The sequence below is a fragment of the Calonectris borealis genome, chromosome 25 (assembly GCF_964195595.1).
Source record: "Calonectris borealis chromosome 25, bCalBor7.hap1.2, whole genome shotgun sequence".
NCBI classification, from domain to species: Eukaryota; Metazoa; Chordata; class Aves; order Procellariiformes; family Procellariidae; genus Calonectris; species Calonectris borealis.
This window is the reverse complement of record NC_134336.1, coordinates 2564877-2587233: the sequence shown is the minus strand read 5'-3', so window position 1 is coordinate 2587233 and position 22357 is coordinate 2564877. Positions and strand designations below refer to the sequence as shown.

The window sequence follows — 22357 nt, the reverse complement described above, 5'->3', positions numbered from 1 at the left end:
AATCTTGTTAAAAAAGATCTCATTTATTCCTGTTTTTAGATGGATTTGTCAAAGAGAATTGCTGACTCAAAATGGTGTAATGATGGTTTAGGAGGCAGAGAGCGAGCGCTGTCATCGTACTGACTCATCCTGCTCCGCTCAGCTGTCAGCACGTACCGGGCGCGAGCAGCAGCAGAGACACCACCAAGCCACTGTCCGCGTGGGAGGGGGCACTAACGTGTCCCTTGGAGAGACCTTCTCCGCAGAGAGCTCGTGGGGTGAGGGAAACTGCTGAGCTTCACTACAAACAGTGGTCTCCCTTCTCTGAAGATAGAAAGAGGAATGAAAAAAAAAAAAAAAAAAAAAATCCAGAGTGTGTTGCTACCAGGAGCCTCTTAAAAGAGGAGAGAGGCTGAGGCTACGTACCATTGCATCAGGAATGCAGAATCCCTACCCACAAAGGGCTTCTAAAAAAATGTCTTCCCTTCTTAACAAAAATGTCATAGAAAATAAAAGGAAACTCATTTCTCTAGGGAAGAAAGCACTGCGAGACGTGTTAGTGAAACAAAAGAGGGAAAAAAATGCTGAAAGTGCTGTTTTCTATTGAAGCAAAATACGGAGGTTGTGCATGGTCCAGCCAGCGCTCCAGTAGAGAGCATTTAATTTATATAGAAAAATTTTATGTCTATTTATATACATTATTTTGTATGCATATATATTAAAAAAGCATTCTGTGCCCTCATTCTGAAAACGTGAATGTGCTGCTCCTGGTGCTCCTAGTAAGATGCTGCAAATCAGAATTAATTTGTGTGGGGGTGTCCTTGCAAGGAGTGCCGAGGGCTGTTGCATCCCGCTGTTGAACGTCGTATTTTGGGCAATGGGAGAAGAGGGCAGCCAGTACTGGGACCTGTGCTTGAACACACAATGTGCTCATGGTGGCATTTTCAACCAGTAACTGCCACATAAACAAGTTAAGGGGTTGCTAGGGTGTGGAAAAATATCCCAAAGGTTTTTTTTGAGTTAGTTTTTGTTATTGTTGTTGTTGTTGGATTTTGTTGGGTTTTTTTAAAAGATCGTTCCTTTTTAAAGAGCCCCATGAGCTTTGAGCAAGCTCCAAAGAAAGACGAGGACAAAATTCCCAATCTGTGAAACTCTTAAGACTTAAGTATATTAACTTCTATGAACAGCAGAACTGCAAGTAGACATGCATAGGTAGAATACTATTAAAATCTTTAGAGAAGAGAGACAGTGGGAGAAATTAGAAAAAAAATTAAAGCTCCTTTATTCCTTTAAGGCAGACAGGCAAACGTCACATAAATCAAAATTAATACGCAAGTACCATGGCAAAGGGAAGCATGACCACTGCTGGATACTACCCAGCAGAACAAACTTTAGACACCAATTCTTCATCTTTTCTTTTTTCCAAATTAGGTATCAATGTTTTCACAGGCCTCTTCTAACTCACTGTGGAACTAAAACGCAAGTTTCAGCCTAGTCCTGTTTCCTATTTCTCCAAGACTAGGCTGCAGTCCTTTCTGTTACACGGGGCGGAGAAGAGGGAGCTCTGTTTTCCTTTTCTAAAGCAGCTCCCTTGTTTTTTCCCCTGAATTTTAGCTACTGGTGGCACATGGCAAACACACAAAACCAGGCAGAGATAGCCCCGAAAAGCAGGCAACCAAAGCAGGCTTTCCATCCAACAGCTGCTCTGACCTCCGCTATGCAGTCAGTACATGCGGATGAGCTTTAAGTTTACTTACGTCCACATCCATGGGAGCACTTTCAGAAATATGCACAATAAATTTCAGGATTTGATTACGCAGGGGACAACTGCATAGGAATGTTTTGCAATTATGCCTTTTCCTTTCCAACTCCCCTTCATTGTCCTCAGTTAAATTTCAATGACTTAGTAGCTTGCAATGCAATAAATAGATTCATACGACAGTTAAAAATTAAGCTGCCCATACTTGATAAGCTGCAGAATAAACCCCTTTCATGTGGAGATGAAGATAAACTACAGCTCTTGAACACAAGAATTCACTGCACTGAAAGAGGAAAGTAATTAATTCTGGTTATGCATACAGATTTCTACATCTGTTTCTTTAATCAACTATCTGCACACAGGCTGAAAAACGAGGCTTATCTTCAGACTACTGGATCGGGGTTTTCACTCTGAACAGCCTGTCTTTGACTGGAGTTCTTTTGTTTTCAGTTACATTAAAAGCACAGGAATGTACTTTCAGGACCACTGTATCACAGTAATCTATCGATCTCTCTTGAAAAGTCATTTTTATTATATGCCCTTGTTCTCAGGCACATCTCTTTTGGGGATGGAAAAAAAATACAAGCTACTTAGTCCAATTCTTATTCTCAATCTATGCATGATTTTTTTTAATCAAATGCCTTTAAATTAATAAAGCATGTGATAACGATGCACTTGGCATTCAAGCGATTTTCAAAACTTCAGGCTTGTCATAGGAGACAGTTCTGAAAGAGGGCATAATAGTTCTATACAAAAGTCTAAACCCAAAAATTCATTCACAAAATTGTAACTGCCTGCAAATAGCCAGGTGTTTGAATTTGTGAAGGGCGGGAAAGACGAGGAGTCACATTTTGAACAGTAACACGTCCCAGGGTATACTGATGTGGCCTGTCCTTCGGTGTGGATAAGGATTCTCTCACACGCTGGTCACACGTTTTATGTTACAGAGTTTGAACAGGAGTTAAACAGACCACGAAATACAACGTGAGGTATATTCTCAAATCCCTCAATCTTCTGTTAGCTAAAACAGGTTATGGCAGCTACACTTACACCGTAGCTATTTTAAAATCACTTCCCTTTTCCCTCCATCAGAAGATAATTCCTCTGCGACTCTCTAGAAAGCAGCCACCGACTCTCTAGAAAGCAGCCACCATCATTATTTAGCCTGTTAAAAGAACCTTTGAATCATCTTTGTCTTCTTGTTTAGTCCAGAAAGAGCTGAAGGTATGACTATTACACCTCATTATGCTCTGAATCAGCTGTATTCAATTTATATCTCAAGTTCTGGCAGTTGTAGCCAACAGTCAAAAGCCTGGCTGAATGATTATTTATCAGCTCTTTAGGCCTTGCAGTGTGTAAATAACCTACTCTACTGGATCCCATAAGCAGCAGAAATATGTTTGTCTTGCTACCAGACATTACCAGGCACTTTGCACTGTCAATTCCTCAGAAATAACACAACCGATGAGGACACTCACCACTGTGAGATTGCGTATCTCCTCCATGACTCGTGGCCAGAAGGACTGGAGGCTTTGCTGGGCATCGCTATTGCTAGCTGTGCCGAAGCCACCATCTGTGGACATTCTGGTAGCTGGGAGAAACAAAAACAAGCGTTAGCCATGAGGGAGGGAGGCAGGAGTCAAAGGCTCCCAGAGATTCCCTCCAAGTCCCAGGAATACAGGAAGGGGCCAGCCTGGCTAACGAAAACTGTCAAAATAAAATATGCCAGTTACAGCAACAAAGTAGAGATACTCAAGCCTCTGGAATAATTTTTTAAAATGTTATTTATCTTTCCAGAAATTGAAAAAGAACATTAAAAAAAAAAAAAAAAGATAATTGAAAGCAAAACCAGTCTCCTTATTCCCCTATTAGAGCTCTGCCTTTTCACAAGGAGTTACAAAACATAACTGATGCTCAGTCACAGCTCACACTCCAGTGCACGCCTATTGTAAAATCATTTTTTCTCTTGCTTGTTACAGCCAACAACAGTGCAGGTTATGGCAGCAAACCCCCCCGAAGTTGAAACCAGAATGTCAATGTCAGCTCGATATTACTTCTAAAAGGTGTAATGAAACACTTGCTTCTGTGCCTATTTGAAAGGCGTCAGGTTTTGTGGCTTTACGCTATTTTTAAAATACCTCTTCTCCTTGGGTATAATCAACAGGAGAAATTAACAGTCTGTACAATGCAGCATGTCAAAAGCACAAAGTAAGATCTGAAATTCAAATCTTCTAATTGAAACAATTTTTAAAAAGCCACATGCCTGTCATAAATGACAGTATTCTGCAACTGCAGGATGTTAAGCAAGTCTGGCTATTATTAAATTTATACTGGACATTGCCTGTGCATTCATTAAGACTTGTATCTTTGCAAATAGCTTTATTTACAGTATGTACCAGTAGTCATCAGGAACTCATATGGAGAAAAGAAAGGGACAATAACTGGGTTCAGACTTTCCCCTATAACCATGCTGCACTGCAGTGAAGATGGTGAAGAGGTCAGGACACGCAGCATCGATCAACCTCGTCCTCGGGTGACCGAGATGGTGCCAGTCCACGCGGCACCGTCCAGGCACATTTCAAGTTCCAGCTGACACAATTCTTTTCCTCCCATAAACTCCTAGATCAAGTTGTGCCTTTTTGGCGAAGAACTCTGAAGACAGCTCTAGTTAATATTAACATGAAGTCAGATGCACAACTTGGGAATCCCTTGGATCACCAAGACCAGCCTTGCTGGCTCCCTCTGTGCGACAGGAGCGTGTGGCTCCGGCAGGATTCCCAACAGGGATCGCAGCCTGGAAGGACGAGCGAGACGTGCCAAAAACACACGCACACGTAGGACCTGCCGAGACACAACCCGGCAGGACAGGACTTGGTGCTTCCCATGCACTGAAAACATCTCGGTGAATGCCAGAGAGTCACCGCTCACTTCTCAAGTGAGCGAAGCACAGGATGCCAGCGAGTTACTGACGTTAAAGGCTCCCGGGGTCACCCAGAGCAGCTTTGAAGTTCCCATGAATGACACACACACACCATGTACAAACAATACGTCTCTGTGTCTCTCAACATACAGCAAGAGATAAAGGGTGTTACATTTTCTATAGGGAAAGATCTCAAGATATACACAGATATTTGTGCGTTGCCATGTAATGGAAGAAGACACAAGAGTAGATTTAGCTGTGACAGACAGGCGCAATCCCCGTTTGCTTTTGATCTGCCATGTAAAGGTTTATTTCAGTCCCTCCTCAAGCTGAAGGGAAGCACAGTAACACTGTGAAACACACCAAAATACCGATGGGAGGCAGCGGCCAATTGCCAGTACTTTCAAAATCTACTATTCCAAAGCAACGATGATCCATAAAAATCTTACTAACAGATCAAAGAGATGAATGTCAGACAATTAGTTCGTTACCTCCTGCAGCCTACACTTTCCAAGGCAGACTGTGAACAGTCGTATTTTTCTTTCATCAACCTGAGAAGGGGACACGGGAGGCGTGGGAAGAGCCGAAGGGGATTTTGACAGGGGATGACAAAGAGGAGGTCAGAAGATCATATTTTCAGTCTCAAAGCATGAGTTCAAGACAGGAGGAACTCCAGGTTCCACCTATGGAAATAAGTGACTGACAAGCTAGTTGTTGAAGAGTCATTAAGTACTTGCATTATAATACTATCTGCCTATAAACTAAGATATTTCAAGTATTTATAAGAAAATACAGAGAGATAAATATTCTAATGAGAGTCTTAAATGGGCATTTGATTCTCCTCGCCTTGATCTGCGTTGTCAAAACGTAGACAAAAAATAGTTTAGGCACATAAATAAAAGCTAATCCTTGAAATCTGCTCTGTACTGGCAATGTTTCAACGCTAACACTAAACGGGGTCTTTTCTGCAACTGGAGATGCAATTCATCTTGAAGACAAGCCAAATCACTTTTCAAGGCTTTATTTAAAAATACAAATTACTTGCATTCAACCCACTTAAACGCTGTACTGGAATATAATGCTCTACATAACCCTAAGAAACAAAAGGTTAAAAAAAAAGAAAAAAAGCTGAAGGAGCAAAGAGGAAGAAAATTCCACCACCACCTTTACCCCTACCACACGCAAAAGTAAATTTCTTGCATTAAATATATGCCTCTGTGGTATTCATCCAAATTTCAGGAAGAGCTAGAAATGGTTTACTCCAGTCATCCATAATTTAAAAAGTCCTGTTGATGAATACAAGAAACCTCCTGTCTTCAAGGTGACCATAGAACTGATTTTGGAATGCAAGATGAACAGCCTCACGCTCGACCCAAGGGACGATTGCTACTTTAAGTGACTGTTCAGGATAATTGTTAGGAAATTGAGTAAGAGTGGAAACAAGAGTCACCAATAGGCTGATTTTCTGAGAAACTTATAGAATGAAATCACTATAAACTCCAAAATAAAAGCCTAAGCAGGTTAAAACTGCTCAGAACATTACTACAGTAATTTTTTTCCCATTAAAATAGAGATACATAACCAGCATTGAAGGTGCTTGAAAGCATTAGAGGAAGATTGTAAGGAAAAGAGAAAAACCCAAGCTGTCACGCAAACCTACAGCGTTGGCTCTGCGAGACAAATTCTAGCAATGAAACCATTCCTGCGCAATTAGGTAAGTTCCTTCACCCAAGGGGAAGCTGTGTTCTCTTCTTTTAAGAATGCCTCATATCAGGATTAGTGCCAACAAAAAAAAATACCAAGGCAGACAACGGAAGATAAGCCCACCAAAGCTAACAGGGAGGCAGTTCCTCTGATTTCACAGTATCAGTGTCTAAACCTGATTGTCTTTTTTGATATACAGTTTGCAGGGAAATTTTAGAGTTTCATTATACTTCACCTTTCCTCCTCAGGCCTGTGCAGAAGGGGAGAGGTGCTCTGAGGATCCCCATGCTCCCCGCACTGCACTCATGTAACGCAGGGTACAGTCTCTCAGAAGTTTTAAGAGGAAACTGGCTACTCTGACACCATCTTGTTGCTGAATAATAGAAGTTAAACCCATCTCCCGTGTCACCTGGTTGCCACAAAGCGTAACCACAACCAGAGAGAACTTGCCGATTCCAGCAACGCTGCGTCTCCATACAGAAGCTGGGCACGTACCTTGCAAGCTTGACACGCTTGGGCTCTGCAGAACACTTACTTAACAAAAGCCGTCATCTCACGGGTGCGCCTGATGCTGCATCAAAGCAAACAGGGGGGCTACGCTGACCTCGGATTAGCTAAACTACCAGCATGAGTCCCAGGAGCCAGCAACCTAAAAACCAGGCTATGCAGAGGTACCCTTGCAGAAGAATCTGGATGAGGAGGTTCACACACACAAAACACACTAACTCACAACGTGGACACATTACTGAACTGGATACAAGCAAGCAAACAAACAACCCCCCCAAAAAACCACACACAGCAAGAAATAAGGCTGTAAGAACAGGAGAGACTGGGATACACCTGCTTCACAACAGCCAATCCGGTCCACACAGCCTGGAATATGCTCCATGAAGGCAAACATTTTGTTTCCAGACTAAGGGAAAAAGAAACCGAAGGCCAAAAAGCTGAGGCCTACGCATAAAATGCCTGGAGGTGATTACAGAGCAGATTAGCAAGCACATCTCAAGAACCACGACATCAACACTTTGCAATTAGAGCTTTTCTGCTCACCGGAGCAGAACACCTTTTACAAACATTAAACTTACAAAATCCTGTGGCAGCTGACAAACGCTTAAGAGCTTCACTTCATAGGAGCACAAAGCAAGCACGAAGACACCTCTAGTGTCTGTGGTTGGGTTTTTTTTGTGTTGCCTTTTTTTTTTTTTTTGAAACAGATGCTAGTTTGTGCTCTTTCTTTAATGCCGTGGGAAGGGGGAAGCAGTCAAATGAAGCTGTCTCACCCTGGATGCCTACAATCTGCATGCTTGAGCAAGAACTTGCTATTGAAAACACAAGCTACGGTATAATCACAAATAAACCCAAGATCTCTGATCTTGCAATTCCACCCGGAGCAGGTATCTGGAGCTCTTCAGCTGGAAAACCAACGGCCAGGAACAGCCCACCAGACCCAGCAGAGCAGCAGCTGCCAGCCACAGCCCCAGGACATTCCTGGGCATCGCTGGTGCCGCTTGCCAAGTGAGCTTGGGAACGGGAACCGGAGGACAACCTCCCCGGCCAGCGAGGGTCATGTCACAGCTTCTGGCGTGCCTACTTTTAAGTTACTTCCAAGCTGGCCTTGACTAAGAAGTCAACCAACAAAGTCAGCTGGGTGGAAAGCAGATCTAAATGAAATTTATCCAAATATCTGAAGGGATATGCAAACGGCAAATGCCAGAGGGAAGTGCTGAAAAGCCTTGAGGCTCTCGATGAAGGAGGCACTAACTCAGCAACATCATCAAGTACCACAGACCCTAGCGATATCAGAAATGTCGGGTTCTTTGCATATTGTACAGTCATATTCCCATGACTTACGTTATGGGAAAGAGCCTGTTTTACACAGCCTTGTATTACATGGCAGTAGAAGCATATTCCGTCCAAATGTCTTAAAAAGACAGCTAAATCTGAAGTAAGATGGAGGCTAAAAAGAATTAGACAATTCTGCTCAGGCAAATGTTTTGCCTCAACATCCTTAGATTAGCTACAAATAAGGATAATGCACAAATATTTCTGCAAACTGCCACTGCAAAAACAAACTCCCCCTGCCAGGTTCTACCACCATACAAATACAGATTTAACACCTCCACATGGACAGCGTTTAGAAGACACCCCCCCCCCCCCCAACTCTTCTTAAGATGCTGTTGGTTTTACAACGTCCATTATCCCACAAAACTCGCAAGTTAATTATTAGGAAGTAGTGCTACACAACAGGAGAAAACAAGCAATGTAGTTTCTCTTTTTTTTTTTTTTTTTTTTTAAATATACCATCTTTACTAGCAAAGAATAAAAAAAATGCCACAGCACCTAGCAAAAACTCTGGAAGTCTGAAGAATTAAAAATAGATCCATAGAGCTGAAAAGTGAGTATTTAGAATAAATACTAATCCCGGCATTCTGTGATACTTCCAGTCTGATGCACTAACTCTCAAAACTGTAGCGTTCTGTTTTGGGAGCCTGTCCTTTGATTTAAAATTAAAATGTGCAGAGCCACACTTGCATATCTAAAGAATGAGCTCTGTGTAGCAATAAGTGCCAGACACCTGATCCTGCCAGAATCAGAGGGAACAATCTAGCAACCAAGAACTAGTTTCACAAGAAGAATAAATACGGTTTTATATGAATTTAGTAACACATTTCTTTAAATGCGATCAAAGGAGGAGTCTTCAATGTATGAGAGAAAGCCACATACCAGCACCCTTTGCGAGATGCTGCTCTCCTTACTTCAACGAGAGCAATTTGCAGTACTGTCTTCAGGGAGCGGCAGAATGTCAAATGCAGAATATACAGAGTTTGAAATGGACAACAGCAGCAATCTTTGGTCTCGGCAGCAATCGCAATGGTTGAAGCTGTACTGAAAGGTTGTCTCTGTGCTGCAGATCAACAGCACCTGTTTTGCATGACATTACACCCTATGCTACCTTATTTTAAAACAAAGTCATGTTTTTGAGAAGTCATGTTAATAGTCTAAAATTGCTTCCACAGAGATGTCATGCCTCGATTCATGGTACATTTTCTCTGCTGCAACATCTACTCAACACAGGTATTTCCAGCCGAGTCTCCTTTCATGAAATAAGATCAAATTTATCCCAATTACAGTTCCAAACTACGTGTTCACTAGGCAAAGGCCAAGTAGCATAAGTGCACAGTGTGGCTGGAAATACAAAAGGTGCCAGAACAGCCAAGAATTCCTTTTACTTGCTTTGGGGGGTGGCAGTGGGTGTAAAAATAGTTCTTAATTGTGTTTGAGATGAATGGTTTCTTCTTCTATCTTAATATTCAGGCCTTGCCTGCTCAATTATGTAAAATTTTTAAACCAATAATGCAATTCAGAAACTTGAGTCATGTTGGCAGTAGAGCTGGCACTGCAAACAAACAGATATTTCTTCCAAACCAGTGCCATGGACTTCGTGTTGTATCCGTTTTCTGCACCTCCTGTTCATCACAGCTCTAGCTTTGATCAGGAAAGCAGTAAGAGCTATTCAGACCTGCCAAGGGAACTTACCTGACTTCTGCCACCGCAACAAGAGAGGACGTGAATGTCCCCCCATGGCCACCGGGAACACAGTCTTAGGTGAGCACACAACTACCGTATCATCCTCTGTAGAAGGTTTCCTAGCTACGAAACGAGGCACCCCCGTTACAAGTCCCACCAAAACCATTCACAAATCCTGTCTCCACGGCACATTTCTGACCCAATGAAGAATCAGTAGCTGCCACCAGTGGCAAGAGCTGAACAAACCAAGTTTGAAATAATGCTCTAGAGGTCTAAAAAAATAAGATATTGCCACAGCGTGGCACAGAGCACCGTGGCAGACGGAAGAACCACTAACATTTGTGCCTGGCCCTGCCGAAGCAAAAGGAAAGACACAAGCCGTAGCATGCAAGGATCCAGGGTTATGACACACGAGCCTTTGGCTCTTGATGTTTTGAACGATTCCATGAGAAAAAACAGTGAATGCGCGCCCTGGGAATGGGGCTTGGAAAGAGCCAGGCTGGCATGTGCTGCCATCGCTACACGTGCCAAACGCCTTCCGAAAGGAGGAGTCACTTCAATGCACACATCCCGTTGAGACTCATTTCCAGTTTTGGTATGTCAACAAGACAGCACAGAAAAGGCTTTGCCTATAAAACACTACCCGGACAAGCGCTGGGCGGCAGGAGGGGGAACACCACATTTAAAGAGATTTGTACAGTGATTTTTTGGACACAAGATCAGCTTTGAACAAAACCCAATACTGATAATAAAAAGGAAGCATGGACACTTTAAAAATGAAACATAATTAACTATATAATCCATAGCATTACATATACAGCACAATTATTTCAGCACATCACAGCAGTAATGATGCTGTTACTATTAAAGCATGAAAACTTCTATCATTATGTACAGGCAACAAATTATGAATAAAGTTATAGCTAAACTATACGCCAAAATCAGAAGTCTTGGACTTTAAGTTTAATACTAAAGTTATTTACCCAAAAGATATGGGAACGCTCTTCAATTTCTATACAATAGTGCTATAAAATCTAAGGCAGCCTTTCAGGCAGTGGAAAAAGGTGATGATCACCAAGTTAGGGAAGTCTGAAGTTCTGCTCTTGATGAAAACATAACCTTTCAGCTTTTTAAAAACAACTTCAAGAGGCTTTCAGTAAAACCAACATAATTCAAAACACAAGAGCTTCCTTCCAATGTGCTATTATAAGAAACTTTTGCAATTCCTCAGTTTTATTTTTATCCATTCCCTCTTGCAGTATTACATACACACAATCCTCTAAGCATATAGCTGCCACCATAAGTGGTTGATTTCAGCTGATGGGAGAATCATTCTAGGCTGTTGGATAAGGTGTGTATTTGCAGATTTCTCTTGTTCGATACAATTAAAATTGAACATAATAGTCAGGCCAGTTCAATGCTGCACTAAATTACCTACGGAGGATATTGAATACTTATTGCTAAAGGTTTTTAAGAGAAGGTTGCAAAACGGTGTTTAAGTTGAGTTGATCTTGCCTTAGGGCAGAAAAAATAAACAAGATGACCTCTTCAGGTGCCTTCTAGCCTTTTTTTTCTATGAGTATTTAGCAGTAGATTATTCTATCTTCAAAGCACTGTTTGAACATTAGCTCCCTAATACCTCTAATGCATTACTTCTGTTTTCATTCATGCGAGGTACAGCATTTGATTTAAGCCCAAATCAGCTGCAAAGTCAGAGAGAGGGATCTGGATTACAGCTTCCAACCACAGACAACTCGTTAAAGCAGCGAAGTTTGGTTTCAGCAGCTGGCAGGGCAAAATCTGCTTTGCACCACTCCCATTGCTGATCTGCTGCTAAGAGCATTGCAATCCGTGTTTTGCTGGATCAGAGACACAGGCATGCCTCCTACTCTCCCCCTCTCCACCCCAGTACCTACGGCAGGAATTCTGCTCCTCCCTTCTCCCATCCCCGGACACTCGGCAGCTGGGTTTCGGCATGCTGGGGTAGGAGCTGCCTCTACCCACTCAACAGGGAGAGAGCGCAAGCAGCAGAGCTGATCCCGGCTCCTCTGGAGGGGAGGTGGCAGAGCCAGAGTAACCACCCCGACTTCATTCATGCAAAGCAGAAATTGGTCAGATAGCCTTCCTGATACCGAGTTTGTTATGAAATTACAGCCCTGATCTTGCAGAGAGCTGCATAAAGCTGCAAGCAAGCCAGTACCTTTCTCTGGGCACTGAGGTGGGAACAGCCTCGCAGGAAGGCATGTGCTACACGCTCGGCAGGAACAAGAACCGAGTCTCCAAAGCTGCTTCAGTTGCACAGGACAAGAGAATATCCTACAGCACAGACAATGCACGGCAAAGGCATTTTACTGAACACAAGCACCCAGAGAAGCTGTGTTGAGTTTCATACTTTAGTACAGAAGACAGTGTGACCTAGCAGTTACAGGCAATTGCCGGTGCAGTCAATGGTATGCTGCAGTCTCGGGCAGGCAATTATCAGTTGGCTTTCCTCCTCCAGGAGGAAAAAAAAAAAAAAAAAAAAAATCAAGAATAATGCCTAGTTTTACAGAAGCATCGAGTTTCTGTACCTAATAGCACTGTTAGAAGTTCTCTGTCCAGTAGCAGTCCACATCAGTTTGTGCACAGACAGACTGAAGATACACGCAGACTGTATTTAATGCTGGGCAGGGTTTTGGGAGAGCACATTCAGAAACCCAGCAGAAGCACGGCATGGCACCAGAAACCACGCTACAGAATAGAGCATCGACCTTCCCACAGTGCAGCACCAAGTCAAAAATACGGCTGCAAATATTAGAACACCACAAAAAGAAAAAGCACAGGACTACTTTTTTTAAAAAGGTAAAGCAAACAAAATAATTGGAATTGGTTTTTTTACTGGTTATTTTACTCTCCTTTCTTCTTTGAGTGAAAGAGCACAAGGCTCACACTTGATATTTGGTGTTTCAACAGTTGAACATTAAATAGCGGCTCTTTGCAGTGCAATTTTGGCAGGCAAGCACACACAGTAAGAAGTAGAGGAAGAAAATTCCCAGACAAATAACAACAAATGTCTAAGATGAATGGTGCTGCCTCTCCAGCTCCTAAATTAAACACCCAGCAGAAATGGAAAAGCTCTTTTAAGTAAAGCGTGTTCAAGTTAGTCAAGTCTACTTCACACGATAAAACAGTTGGCACATACCAAAACAATACTGCATATCGTGTACTTCACCTTACAAACTTTGATCTCAACCAACCTAGCCTAAAATTGATGTTACGTATTGCAGCTTTATAAATTTAAAAGAAATTACAAGCTACACACCTCACAACGTATTTCCCAATCCTGCCATACATGCATTTTACTCGCTTCCCTTTAACAGTAGCCTTAATGAGGATAACAAGGAAAAAAAAGCGATACCAAACTCACCTTAACAAAACTACATGGTCTCAGTCTTGAATAGTTGTGTGCTTGCACTTTTATAGAAAAAAAAGAAATCTAGTGAGAAACATTAAGGCGCTGCCTTGCGCTCAGGGGCAGGAGGCATCTCACCCAGCCTTATAGCATATGGGAATGAAATTTCACAACTGTAGCGACATCAGGTACTCACAGAAGTACTTGTCACACACCCTGAATGTCTACAATACACATAGCATATGGTATATTAATAAGTCAAAGTTGAAATACGACAAAAATATTTTCAGGCCCATAGGCATTATTTTGGCATCAGCAGTGTTAAGGAAGCGATAGGCTCAATTTATTCAGAAAGTGCTTCAAATATTTCAAAATCCAATGATAGTTCAACACCCGGGCACCCATCGCAGAGACCACCTCGGCCTGCTATCCCCAACAGCTCACAAACGCAAGAGGGGTCTGACCAGCACTGGGCTTGGTTTGCCCGGTGCTTTTATTTGGCATTTTAGGAAGCAGAAGTTCTGATCATGCCACATACACGTTTACTGCTCTGGAGCACAAGCAAAATGCCTGTTCAGACAGTACGGATTAAACAGACATTCAGCCTGGGGAATTTTTTTTTTTTTTTTTAATGTTAGTCCTTAATATTTTGAATTATTTATAAATAATTCTGCATTAAATTAAGAGTTTCTATATAAAAAGTCATATGAGTGCCCTCACATTTTCTCATCCTTCTGATAGCCACACAATTTAACTGTCTGAAAAAGCTAAATTGGGTGCTTGCTATTAACCTCCTGATTACACCGGGACGCAGGCAGCAGCTGGAGCAGACAGCCGTCATATGATCCTGCGCTAACACACAGATGCTGCAGCACATTTAGGGCAAAGTAATGCTTTAATTTTAATGCAGCTTTAAGCGTTGGGTGTTTCTTTGCTCTTCTGCTGTATTTTTTAGGCTCAACCACCACCGTGCTGCTAGAGGGGAAGTGGGAAAGGCAGAAAGAATGATTCAAACCACAGCAGGACAGCAGCAGATACAACCTAGAAAACCATGAATGACAAATATGAGTTATTCACAAGAACTTATGATGGTTTTAAAGCAGAGTGACAGGCTGTACTAGTCTATAACTGGGCACGTCTTCTGCAAACTTCATTATTCCGGGTAGAAAAGTGAAATAAATGTACTGCTTTTGGGGGGCTGCAGGGTTTTCTCTGGAATTTTCTAATATTCAATGTTCCTATTACTTTATTTACTCACTTTTATCAGTTAAATTGTCAAATGGCATCTTGCAAAAGTTAAAAATAATTCTTTCCGTAGAAACAACCTTAAGCCTTTTACCTCCTCAGATCAGATCTTACTTAAATGAAGCACAACCTGTACTGCTCAACAGGCAGACAGGATGGTCTAAAAAGGCCGTTCTCTTTTTTTATTTTTTTTTTTTAATTATTATGTTTTATTTTTAAAAAATGATCCTGTATTATAAACATGCAAATCTATACTCTTCTGGGTCACCTTCAGTGAATGAAAGGAGACAACTGGAAGTGACCCATTTTGATCTATCAGGAAATGACCAAAGAGCAGAGCCAGTTATAAACAGACAACGGAAGAAAATCCCCACAATGAGATCTCAGCATGTAGAAAATCTTAAGTTTTTGAGAACTTCCTGGAACTCCTGGGAAGCTTTGGCAGGTATCCTGAAGTTTGATCTTGCCATCAGTGCCCCTTGTAACACTTGCTACATTTTTTGACCCTCTGAAACATAAGGTAAACTGTCTTCTTTATCAAAACATAATAATTAAAGAGTTTAAATTAACAACCATACAAATTTAATTCACTTACAACATGGGCAGACTGCTAAGCCCTGAAATTAAGAAACCGCTTCATGTGCCCACACTATTAAAATACGGATGTCACGCTACATTATATAAATGCAAGATATTAGTCCGATTAAGGAAAAAAAAAACCCAAATACACTGGCCTGAAAGGTGACCTCCTGCACGCATCCACCACTCTCGCAGCGAGGCGCAGACTCATCCTCCTCCTCCTCCTCCCCCCAGCCACCGAGGTGGCTCAACCCAGGGACAGCAATTTCCCACAATAAACTTGTCCTTTAAACCTTCACCACTTGCACTGCCAGTGAAGTTAGTACAAGAAACAAGCATGGAAAAGTCCCTTAAACAACAATATGAGCCTGTTTTCCGAGCCTACATTTCCAGCAGGCAAAACTACTAGGAAAGCCCAGGGGACCTTTGGGGCACAGAGGACACAGCTAACTTCACTGAGCGGAGCAAAATGGGACCCAAGGACCTTCCTTTCCCTTACGGTGCTGCAAGAAAAAGTCAGGAACTGGTACAATTTGTTAATAAATCCCCTTACAGCACTACCAAAAGCTTTAGGTTTTTCCTGCTGCTCTTGACCTAGAAAGATCAAGCAGCACCTATTCTTACACAGCTACAACCTCTTGCAAGCTTAAGCAATGAAATATAATGAACATTGGGTGTAACGAAGACCTCTGCAAGATTTCGTATTTCATCTTACAGGAGCTGCAGATTCCCTCGCCTTCTGCCACCCCTCAAAAGCACATAGCAGTTGAATGCATCCTAATTTCAAGGCAAAAAAATCCTTAAAATGTCTCATTTTTGTTTAAAGATGCTAACAATGACCTTCACACTCACAGTAAATCCCCTGACTCTGGCCAACAGCCTGCTACAGAAGTTACTGCTATTTCACTAACATACCGGAGCAGCCACCATTATTAATAGATGACTTATGGTGACGTTTCTCATTCTGCCCCCTTCTTGGACTGAAACTAGTATGACGTGCCAGACGCCACAGAAAGTTGAATAAGCATTTTCTAAGACAAGGTGATGCTATTCACCGCTCTTAATTTAAATTAAAATACCCAAAATAATACTTGAAGGCTGTAACAATTCACAGACCGTCCAGGTTGAAGTTCAACCCGACGACGCAGTCCTTTGTTAGCAGCTGACCCCGACGTGCAGATCAGGTTCATGTGCCAGGGCCCACTTTTCTAACATCCCTACAAAAATAAGTTGCACAATGTAACTACCTCTAATTTTCAAAACTGTACTTTTAAGGTCAACAATTAGCAATCAGGGGAAAAAAAAAAAAAAGGATAAGAGCAGGACTGAGAACACTCGAGCTGTGTCACCCTGTTCACCCCCGAGAAAGCAAGGACGGCAATAGCAACATTTAGCATCTCTCGGTAGGAGCGGAGGAGAAGGAATGTCTGCAATGTGATTTGACTCCTCACCGAAAACTAACTTTAATTCTAATCTACAAACTATTCTCTGTGTCCTCGATGCCCTCGGCCATCGGGAGCCACTTAATTTTTCAATTTTAGTTCTTTTTTTCAGTGCGAAGTGCCGTAAACAAACTTTGTCCTTCATTCTCGAAACTCGGAGCAGTGGTATTTCAAGGTCACTCGTGCTAGCAAAGGCAGGCCTAGCTCCAGCAACTTCAGCTGCAGCACCGCTCTGACGGCGAGAGCCGTGCAAGAGCCCAGCCCAGCCGGAGCTCGGGGTGGCACCGGGGTAGCCGAGAAAGCCCTTTACGCTGGAAAACTTCTAAGCTAAGACGCACTCTCACCCCGTTCCTCCGCCTGTCACCGCCGGGCTGCGGGGCTCCGATGACCTTCAGTGCTTATTTGCAAATAAAAAGGAAAACAAAGGGCTGCTTGTGCTTGTCAGGAGTTTGGCTGGCGGTTCGGGGGTGATGGGGGCTCCGTTACCCCTCCAGGAGCCGCGTTTCTGACCGGTGCCCGCGGGCCAGCTCCCAGCCAGCCGCCAGCCCCCGCCAAGGGCGGCCGGGGGAGACCCGCCCGCGGCTCGGCGGCAGTCCCGGGGACTGGGGGAGGCGCTGCCATTTTTCTGCCCCCCTCCTCCCCCGTTACCGGCCCCGACGCGGAACCCCCCGCAGGGCGCGGCCCCGCGCTGCCCCCAGCCGTACCCGCCGCCCCGGGCAGCGCTGGGGGCTCAGCCCCGGGCCCCAACCGCCGCCGCGACCCGGGCGCCTCCCGCCGCCACCCGCAGCCCCCGGGCTGCCCCCCCGCCGCCGCCTCCCCCTCCTCCCGCCGCACAAGGCCAGGACACCCCGAGGCCGGGCGGGCAGCCCCCGCCGCCGGGGCCTGCTCCACCGTCACCGGGCCGCGCCGCAGCCGCCCCCCGCCCCAGCCAGCGCGGCTCCGGCCGCCGCCATCAACTTACCGGGCCGCGGCCGCCGCAGGCCCTGCCCGCCGGTCGGGGGGCGGCTGCGGCGGGGGTCGGCGGCCCCGGGGCCTCCCCGCCATCCCTTTGTCTTTGAGCTGACCGCTGCCTGCCAGGACTCCGCGTCCCCGCCGGACCGGGCCGCCGGCCCCTTTAACAGCCGCCGCTCAGCCTACCCTGCTGCCCCCGCCCGGCCCGGCCCGGCCGCGCCTATTGGCTACGCGCCGCCGAGGGGGGGCGCGGCCCCGCGTGCCCATTGGCTGCCGCCGGCAGCGCAACCTCGCCGTCCACTTCCTGTTTTAAAGTTACCTTGAGAGGCGGCGCAGGGGTCAGAGCGGCGCCCGCCCGCCCCGCTCCCCCCTCCGCAACGCGGCGGCCGAGCCCTCATCGCCCGCCTCGGCGGCTCCTATTGGCCGCTCGGCTCCTATTCAAACAGACAGAGGGGTCGTGGGGGCGGCTGCCGATTGGCCCCCGCGCCTGTCACTCCAGCAGCACCCCCCCCTCCCGCCGCCGCCGCCGCCGCGTCACGGGGCGCCGAGCGCACCGGCGGGTCACGGGGCAGCGCGCGGGCTGCGGCCGCGCGGCACGTGCACAGGCGGGGGCGCGTGCACGCGGGGCGGCCGTGCTTGCAGGAGGCGGCTGTGCAGGCGCCCGTGCTCGCACCCGAGGGCGGGTGCGCACCCAGCACTGGGGGCCGGGACGGTGGGTGCCCCGGGGGGCTGCCGGCAGCGCTGCCCGCCCTCCCGGCTGTCATCCCTGCGGTGCGAGGGAAGGACCGGCGTGGCATCGCACGCCGCAGCGATTCCAGCTAGGGGAGAGCAGGGCCCGACGGGGAGGGGAACGCGGAGATCCCCCGGCAGCTGCCAGACACCTCCCCCGGTGCTTTGCCTGCAAAAAGCTGAATGCTCCCCGGTTTGTGGGACGGAGGGCAGCGTCTGACGGGACTTCTGCAGGCGGGCTCGCTGACCGGACACACGGGGACGGCGCAGGGACGGGAGCGGCCCGAGAGACCTGCCGTTAACAGCTGGTGGCACTTCCCACCTCGAATCCACCGAGAGGATTTGTGTGGCCGTGCGGTGACCTGGATCAAATACACGCGCAGCTGATGTATACGCAGAGACTGAAAAATAATCCAGGGGTCGGAGAAAAGACAAAAAGTCTGCTTTTCGGACAGATGGACCCCCCGGTTTAGCAGGTGCTCGCCCAGACGCCCTCCTGGCGCAGACCCGACCCTCTCAGCAGGCCAAACACCTCCGGCGTGCCTCCTTGCAGAACGGCCCAGGATGCGAAGCGAGCGCTGGCAGAGCTCTCGCCCCTCGGCCACGTAGATTTTGCAGCTTTAACCACACGCACAACGTCCCGCCAGCCTCGCCTCGCCCGCGACGCCGTTCCCGGAGCCTCCAAGAACACTGCGGTAGCTCTCGGCTGGAAGTTGGGAACAGCGCGTTTACGAAGCACAGATATTTTAACCTATGCAGACACACAACTTCCAGCAAGTTACCAACAATAACCAAACGGATTTCAAGCTGCATTCCAAGATAGAATTTACTGCTTGAAAATAATGTGCTTACGGGATTATATACAGAGCAGCAGAGGAAAAAATATTACGAAGCACAGCCAATGCTTTACTAGTCCTGCAGATTACATTAGTTTGAATCAGATAGCAAGGAGAGATTAATTTAAAAATAGATCTTCCCGGTGATTTATTAAATATAATTGGTTAAAATGTGTCTTAAAAAAAATAAAATAATACTTTGCAATGCTTTGTTCTCTTCCTGTATCATTCCTCAGATAAAAGCAAAGCCCTCCGAGCTGCGGTATGCTTACTATTAGAGGTATGCAAGGTACTTTCAGGCGGTATGCAAAGCAAACCCAAATCAGCCCACCGCCTTTCCCGCAGAGAAGAGGAATGCCTCGCTGGTATTTCGAGTGGTAACGACGGCCCAAACACACCCCCACATGCCTTCTCGCACCGCGACGCGACCCCCCGTCACCTAAGGACCGAGAGCCCCTCTCCTGTGCGCGGGTACGACCCAGCACGGCCACGGGAACGGCTGCTGCTCTCACATAATAATTCTTCACAACAGAGAAAAAACCAAATTAATTTTGGGAACCCCTGCAGTAGAGGGTTTATTTCAATCATTGCAGCTGTTCTTGCTCTGGAATCATGTGGGGCAGTTGAGCTAACGCTCAGGAATTGCTGAAATCCCACTTGAAAGATTTAACTACAAAGCTACTGGGAAGACGAGAAAGGAATGCTCTTAACCCAGTAACTGTCATCTGCTGCTGCATTTTGCAGGTTGCAGCACTTCTAAAAAGTGTCACTGCATATTATTCACGTATGGCACGAGAATGTACGCTGACAAATAGGACTTATCTTTATAAAGTACAAAATCATGACAGGGAACAGGTTGGCCGTGCAGGATAAATGACAGGTCAAGGTCACCCAGCCAACCCGCAGCAACCGGAGAACCGGTGGGATTACACCGATTCCCAGTCCTCGCCCGGAGTGAACAGCTCTCTGCGCTGCGCGGGGGTTTCAAAGGTCCGACTCAAGGCACCACTTTTTGCTTTGACCAAGAACTCCGTGTTCATCCCAAAACCTGTCCGAATCCTCCGCTCGGTGTGGTCACAGCGGCCTGAAGGCCACGAGCCCCTGCACGAGCCAGCGCCTCAGACGAGCCCTTGTAACAGTGACACAAAACGTGGTTATGACGGAGCGTGCGATGCCAGATGTGAGATTACATCAGGTTGTCACCACGATGACTAATGCCTGAGGGACGGTAAGCTGGGCCCAGGTACATTTAGGCTGGTACCAGAACATGTCTCAACTGAAGACAAACACAGATTCAGCAGGAGCAGCCTAGTCCAAAAATGTAACCTAATTTAAGGGCACGGGTAAGGCTAAGAAAAGACACGCGATGTTGCCAAGGGCAACAGCAGCAAATGATGCTTGGTGACCCAGGAGGTCTATTTTCTGGATGTAGGACTAGAGGAAAAGTTAACCACCTCCTTGCGGACTGTTTGCTCTGCATCACAAGCAAAGCCAGTTGAGACTTTTCTTTTAGTTGCACGTACTCAGACAGCTATTGAGACAGACAAGAAGTATTTATTCATAGGTACGTGGAGAATACTTTACTCAACAAGACAAGTGTCTCAAAAGGTGACATGAAGAGTCACATTCCAGAAGAAGTGGCCAGCACTATTGTTTCTTATTCTGTGAGTGACCTGAAGCCAGAGCTCCGGGTTCTGGAGCCAGCCCTGGGACACAGCTCAGCCAACACGAAGTGTAAGCGGGCCCTGCCACCAAAGAGCTGTCCTGCCACACGGCTTGTCCTGCGCCCACCCCTCAGCCCTGACCCTCCGAACACCTGCACAGCTAAGGATGCAGCTGGAGAATGAACTGACCTGAATGAAATCCAGCCCAGCCAAAAAGAATTAGCTTTCATCTGTGCTATATCCATACTGCTTTTAATGTATAGTGCTTTACCAGTTACTGAGGGGCATTTCCTTCATTTTCTCAGCTGAGGAGAAAGCAGAATCTAGGGAGACCACATTTACACGCCGATATTTTCACAGCTTTCAGTGCCCTTGGGTTTCGAGCAGAGATTAAACAATCCCTCAGATATTTACCAGAGACTCACAAATTATCTCTGACTGCTTCGCGGCCTGGCTTGGGTCCTGCCCCTCTTCCCACCAAGTGTCGGGGCAGACTCTGGAGAAGCCCCTTAAGGCTTGGGCGGAAAAGAAACCCAAAGATCGGTAAAATATACCACCACCGGTACGTGAAACTGAACTCTCCTTCAGCAAATCCCCTGTCGGGGTCCGGCAGATCGGGCCTGCCGCCGCCCGCTGGCTGCCCGGGACGGCACCGGGCGCCCCCGGAAGGCCTTCGCGCCTTGCCCTGCCCGCTGGCCGTCAGGCAGCACCTGCCCCGGGCGCTGCCCACGGGTCCCAGGCGCTCCGCCAGCACCGGGACCGCACGGGCCTCGCTCCCTCCCGGCTGGGCCCGGCCACCCTCCCTCGCCCCCGGCGGGGCGAGCCTCGAGCGCGCCCCTCCCCCATCCCGGGCCGCGCGGGGAAACGGTTCGGTTTCCTGTCCTCTCCCCGGTCCGCTCCCCGGCGGCCAATCACCGTGCAGCTTCCCTCGCCCGCCTCCCCCGGCGCGGGCCAATCAGCGGGCGCGGTGCGGCTCTGCCAATCGGAGTGGAGCCGCCGGGGGGGGGACCCCTCGGGCCGCCCCCGCCCCGCGCCCCCTCACGGGCCGCCGACTCCCCCCGCCGCGTTCCGCCCGCTCCCCGCGCACTCACCGGGGCGGCCGGCTCCGCGACCTCCGCCTCCTCCGCCCGGCGCCCGCGCTGCCTCCGGCCCGACCGGCGGGAGGCGGGAAGGAGGGGGAGGGGGACGGCCAGAGCAGAGCGAGCGCCCAGCGGCCGAGAAACAAGATGGCGGCGGATCCGTGAGGCGGCGGTGCGGAGGCTCCGCCCCTTTCCCCTGGGCCGCGGCACTGCGCAGGCGCATGACCCGGGGCTGATCTCGCGAGACCTCCGCTGGGGCGAGGCGGGGAGGGAGGTGCCATGAGCCGAAGCGGGGGAGGATCAACCGGGCGGGGGTTCTCGGTGGGGGGGTCCGGGCAGGCCGGAGCGGGGGCCAGGCCTCGGCGTGAGGGGCCGCAGGTGCCGGCTGTGCCTCAAGGGGGAGCCAAGCCTCTGGGTGCAGCAGGGCCTGGCCCAGGTCGTCCCCGGCCTAGGCCTGTGCGGGCCTGGGCTCCAGCAGGGCCGAGGCCTTAGGGTTGTCGCAGTCCCCTGGGCGGGGAGCCCGCTGCCTCGCTCCCGGTCTCTCACCTGAG

The 22357-nt window shown here is 47.4% G+C and overlaps 1 protein-coding gene across 7 annotated transcripts in view; it reads right to left on the bottom strand.

The window, feature by feature from the left end:
* NFYC (nuclear transcription factor Y subunit gamma) overlaps positions 1 to 21990 on the bottom strand; it is a 37346-nt gene extending 15356 nt beyond the window's left edge. The window contains exons 1-3 of one of the 7 annotated variants that reach the window (XM_075173214.1): positions 21819 to 21990; positions 16222 to 16322; positions 3217 to 3329 (exon numbers count right to left, since the gene is read on the bottom strand). In XM_075173214.1, coding sequence (XP_075029315.1) covers positions 3217 to 3321 — 105 coding nt within the window. In that variant the 5' untranslated portion in view covers positions 3322 to 3329; positions 16222 to 16322; positions 21819 to 21990. Of the gene's footprint in view, positions 1 to 3216; positions 3330 to 16221; positions 16323 to 17508; positions 17692 to 17817; positions 18066 to 21818 lie in introns of those variants that run through there. The other 6 variants (XM_075173212.1, XM_075173216.1, XM_075173217.1 and 3 more) reach the window with 6 other exon arrangements.
* Positions 21991 to 22357: the final 367 nt, after the last annotated feature.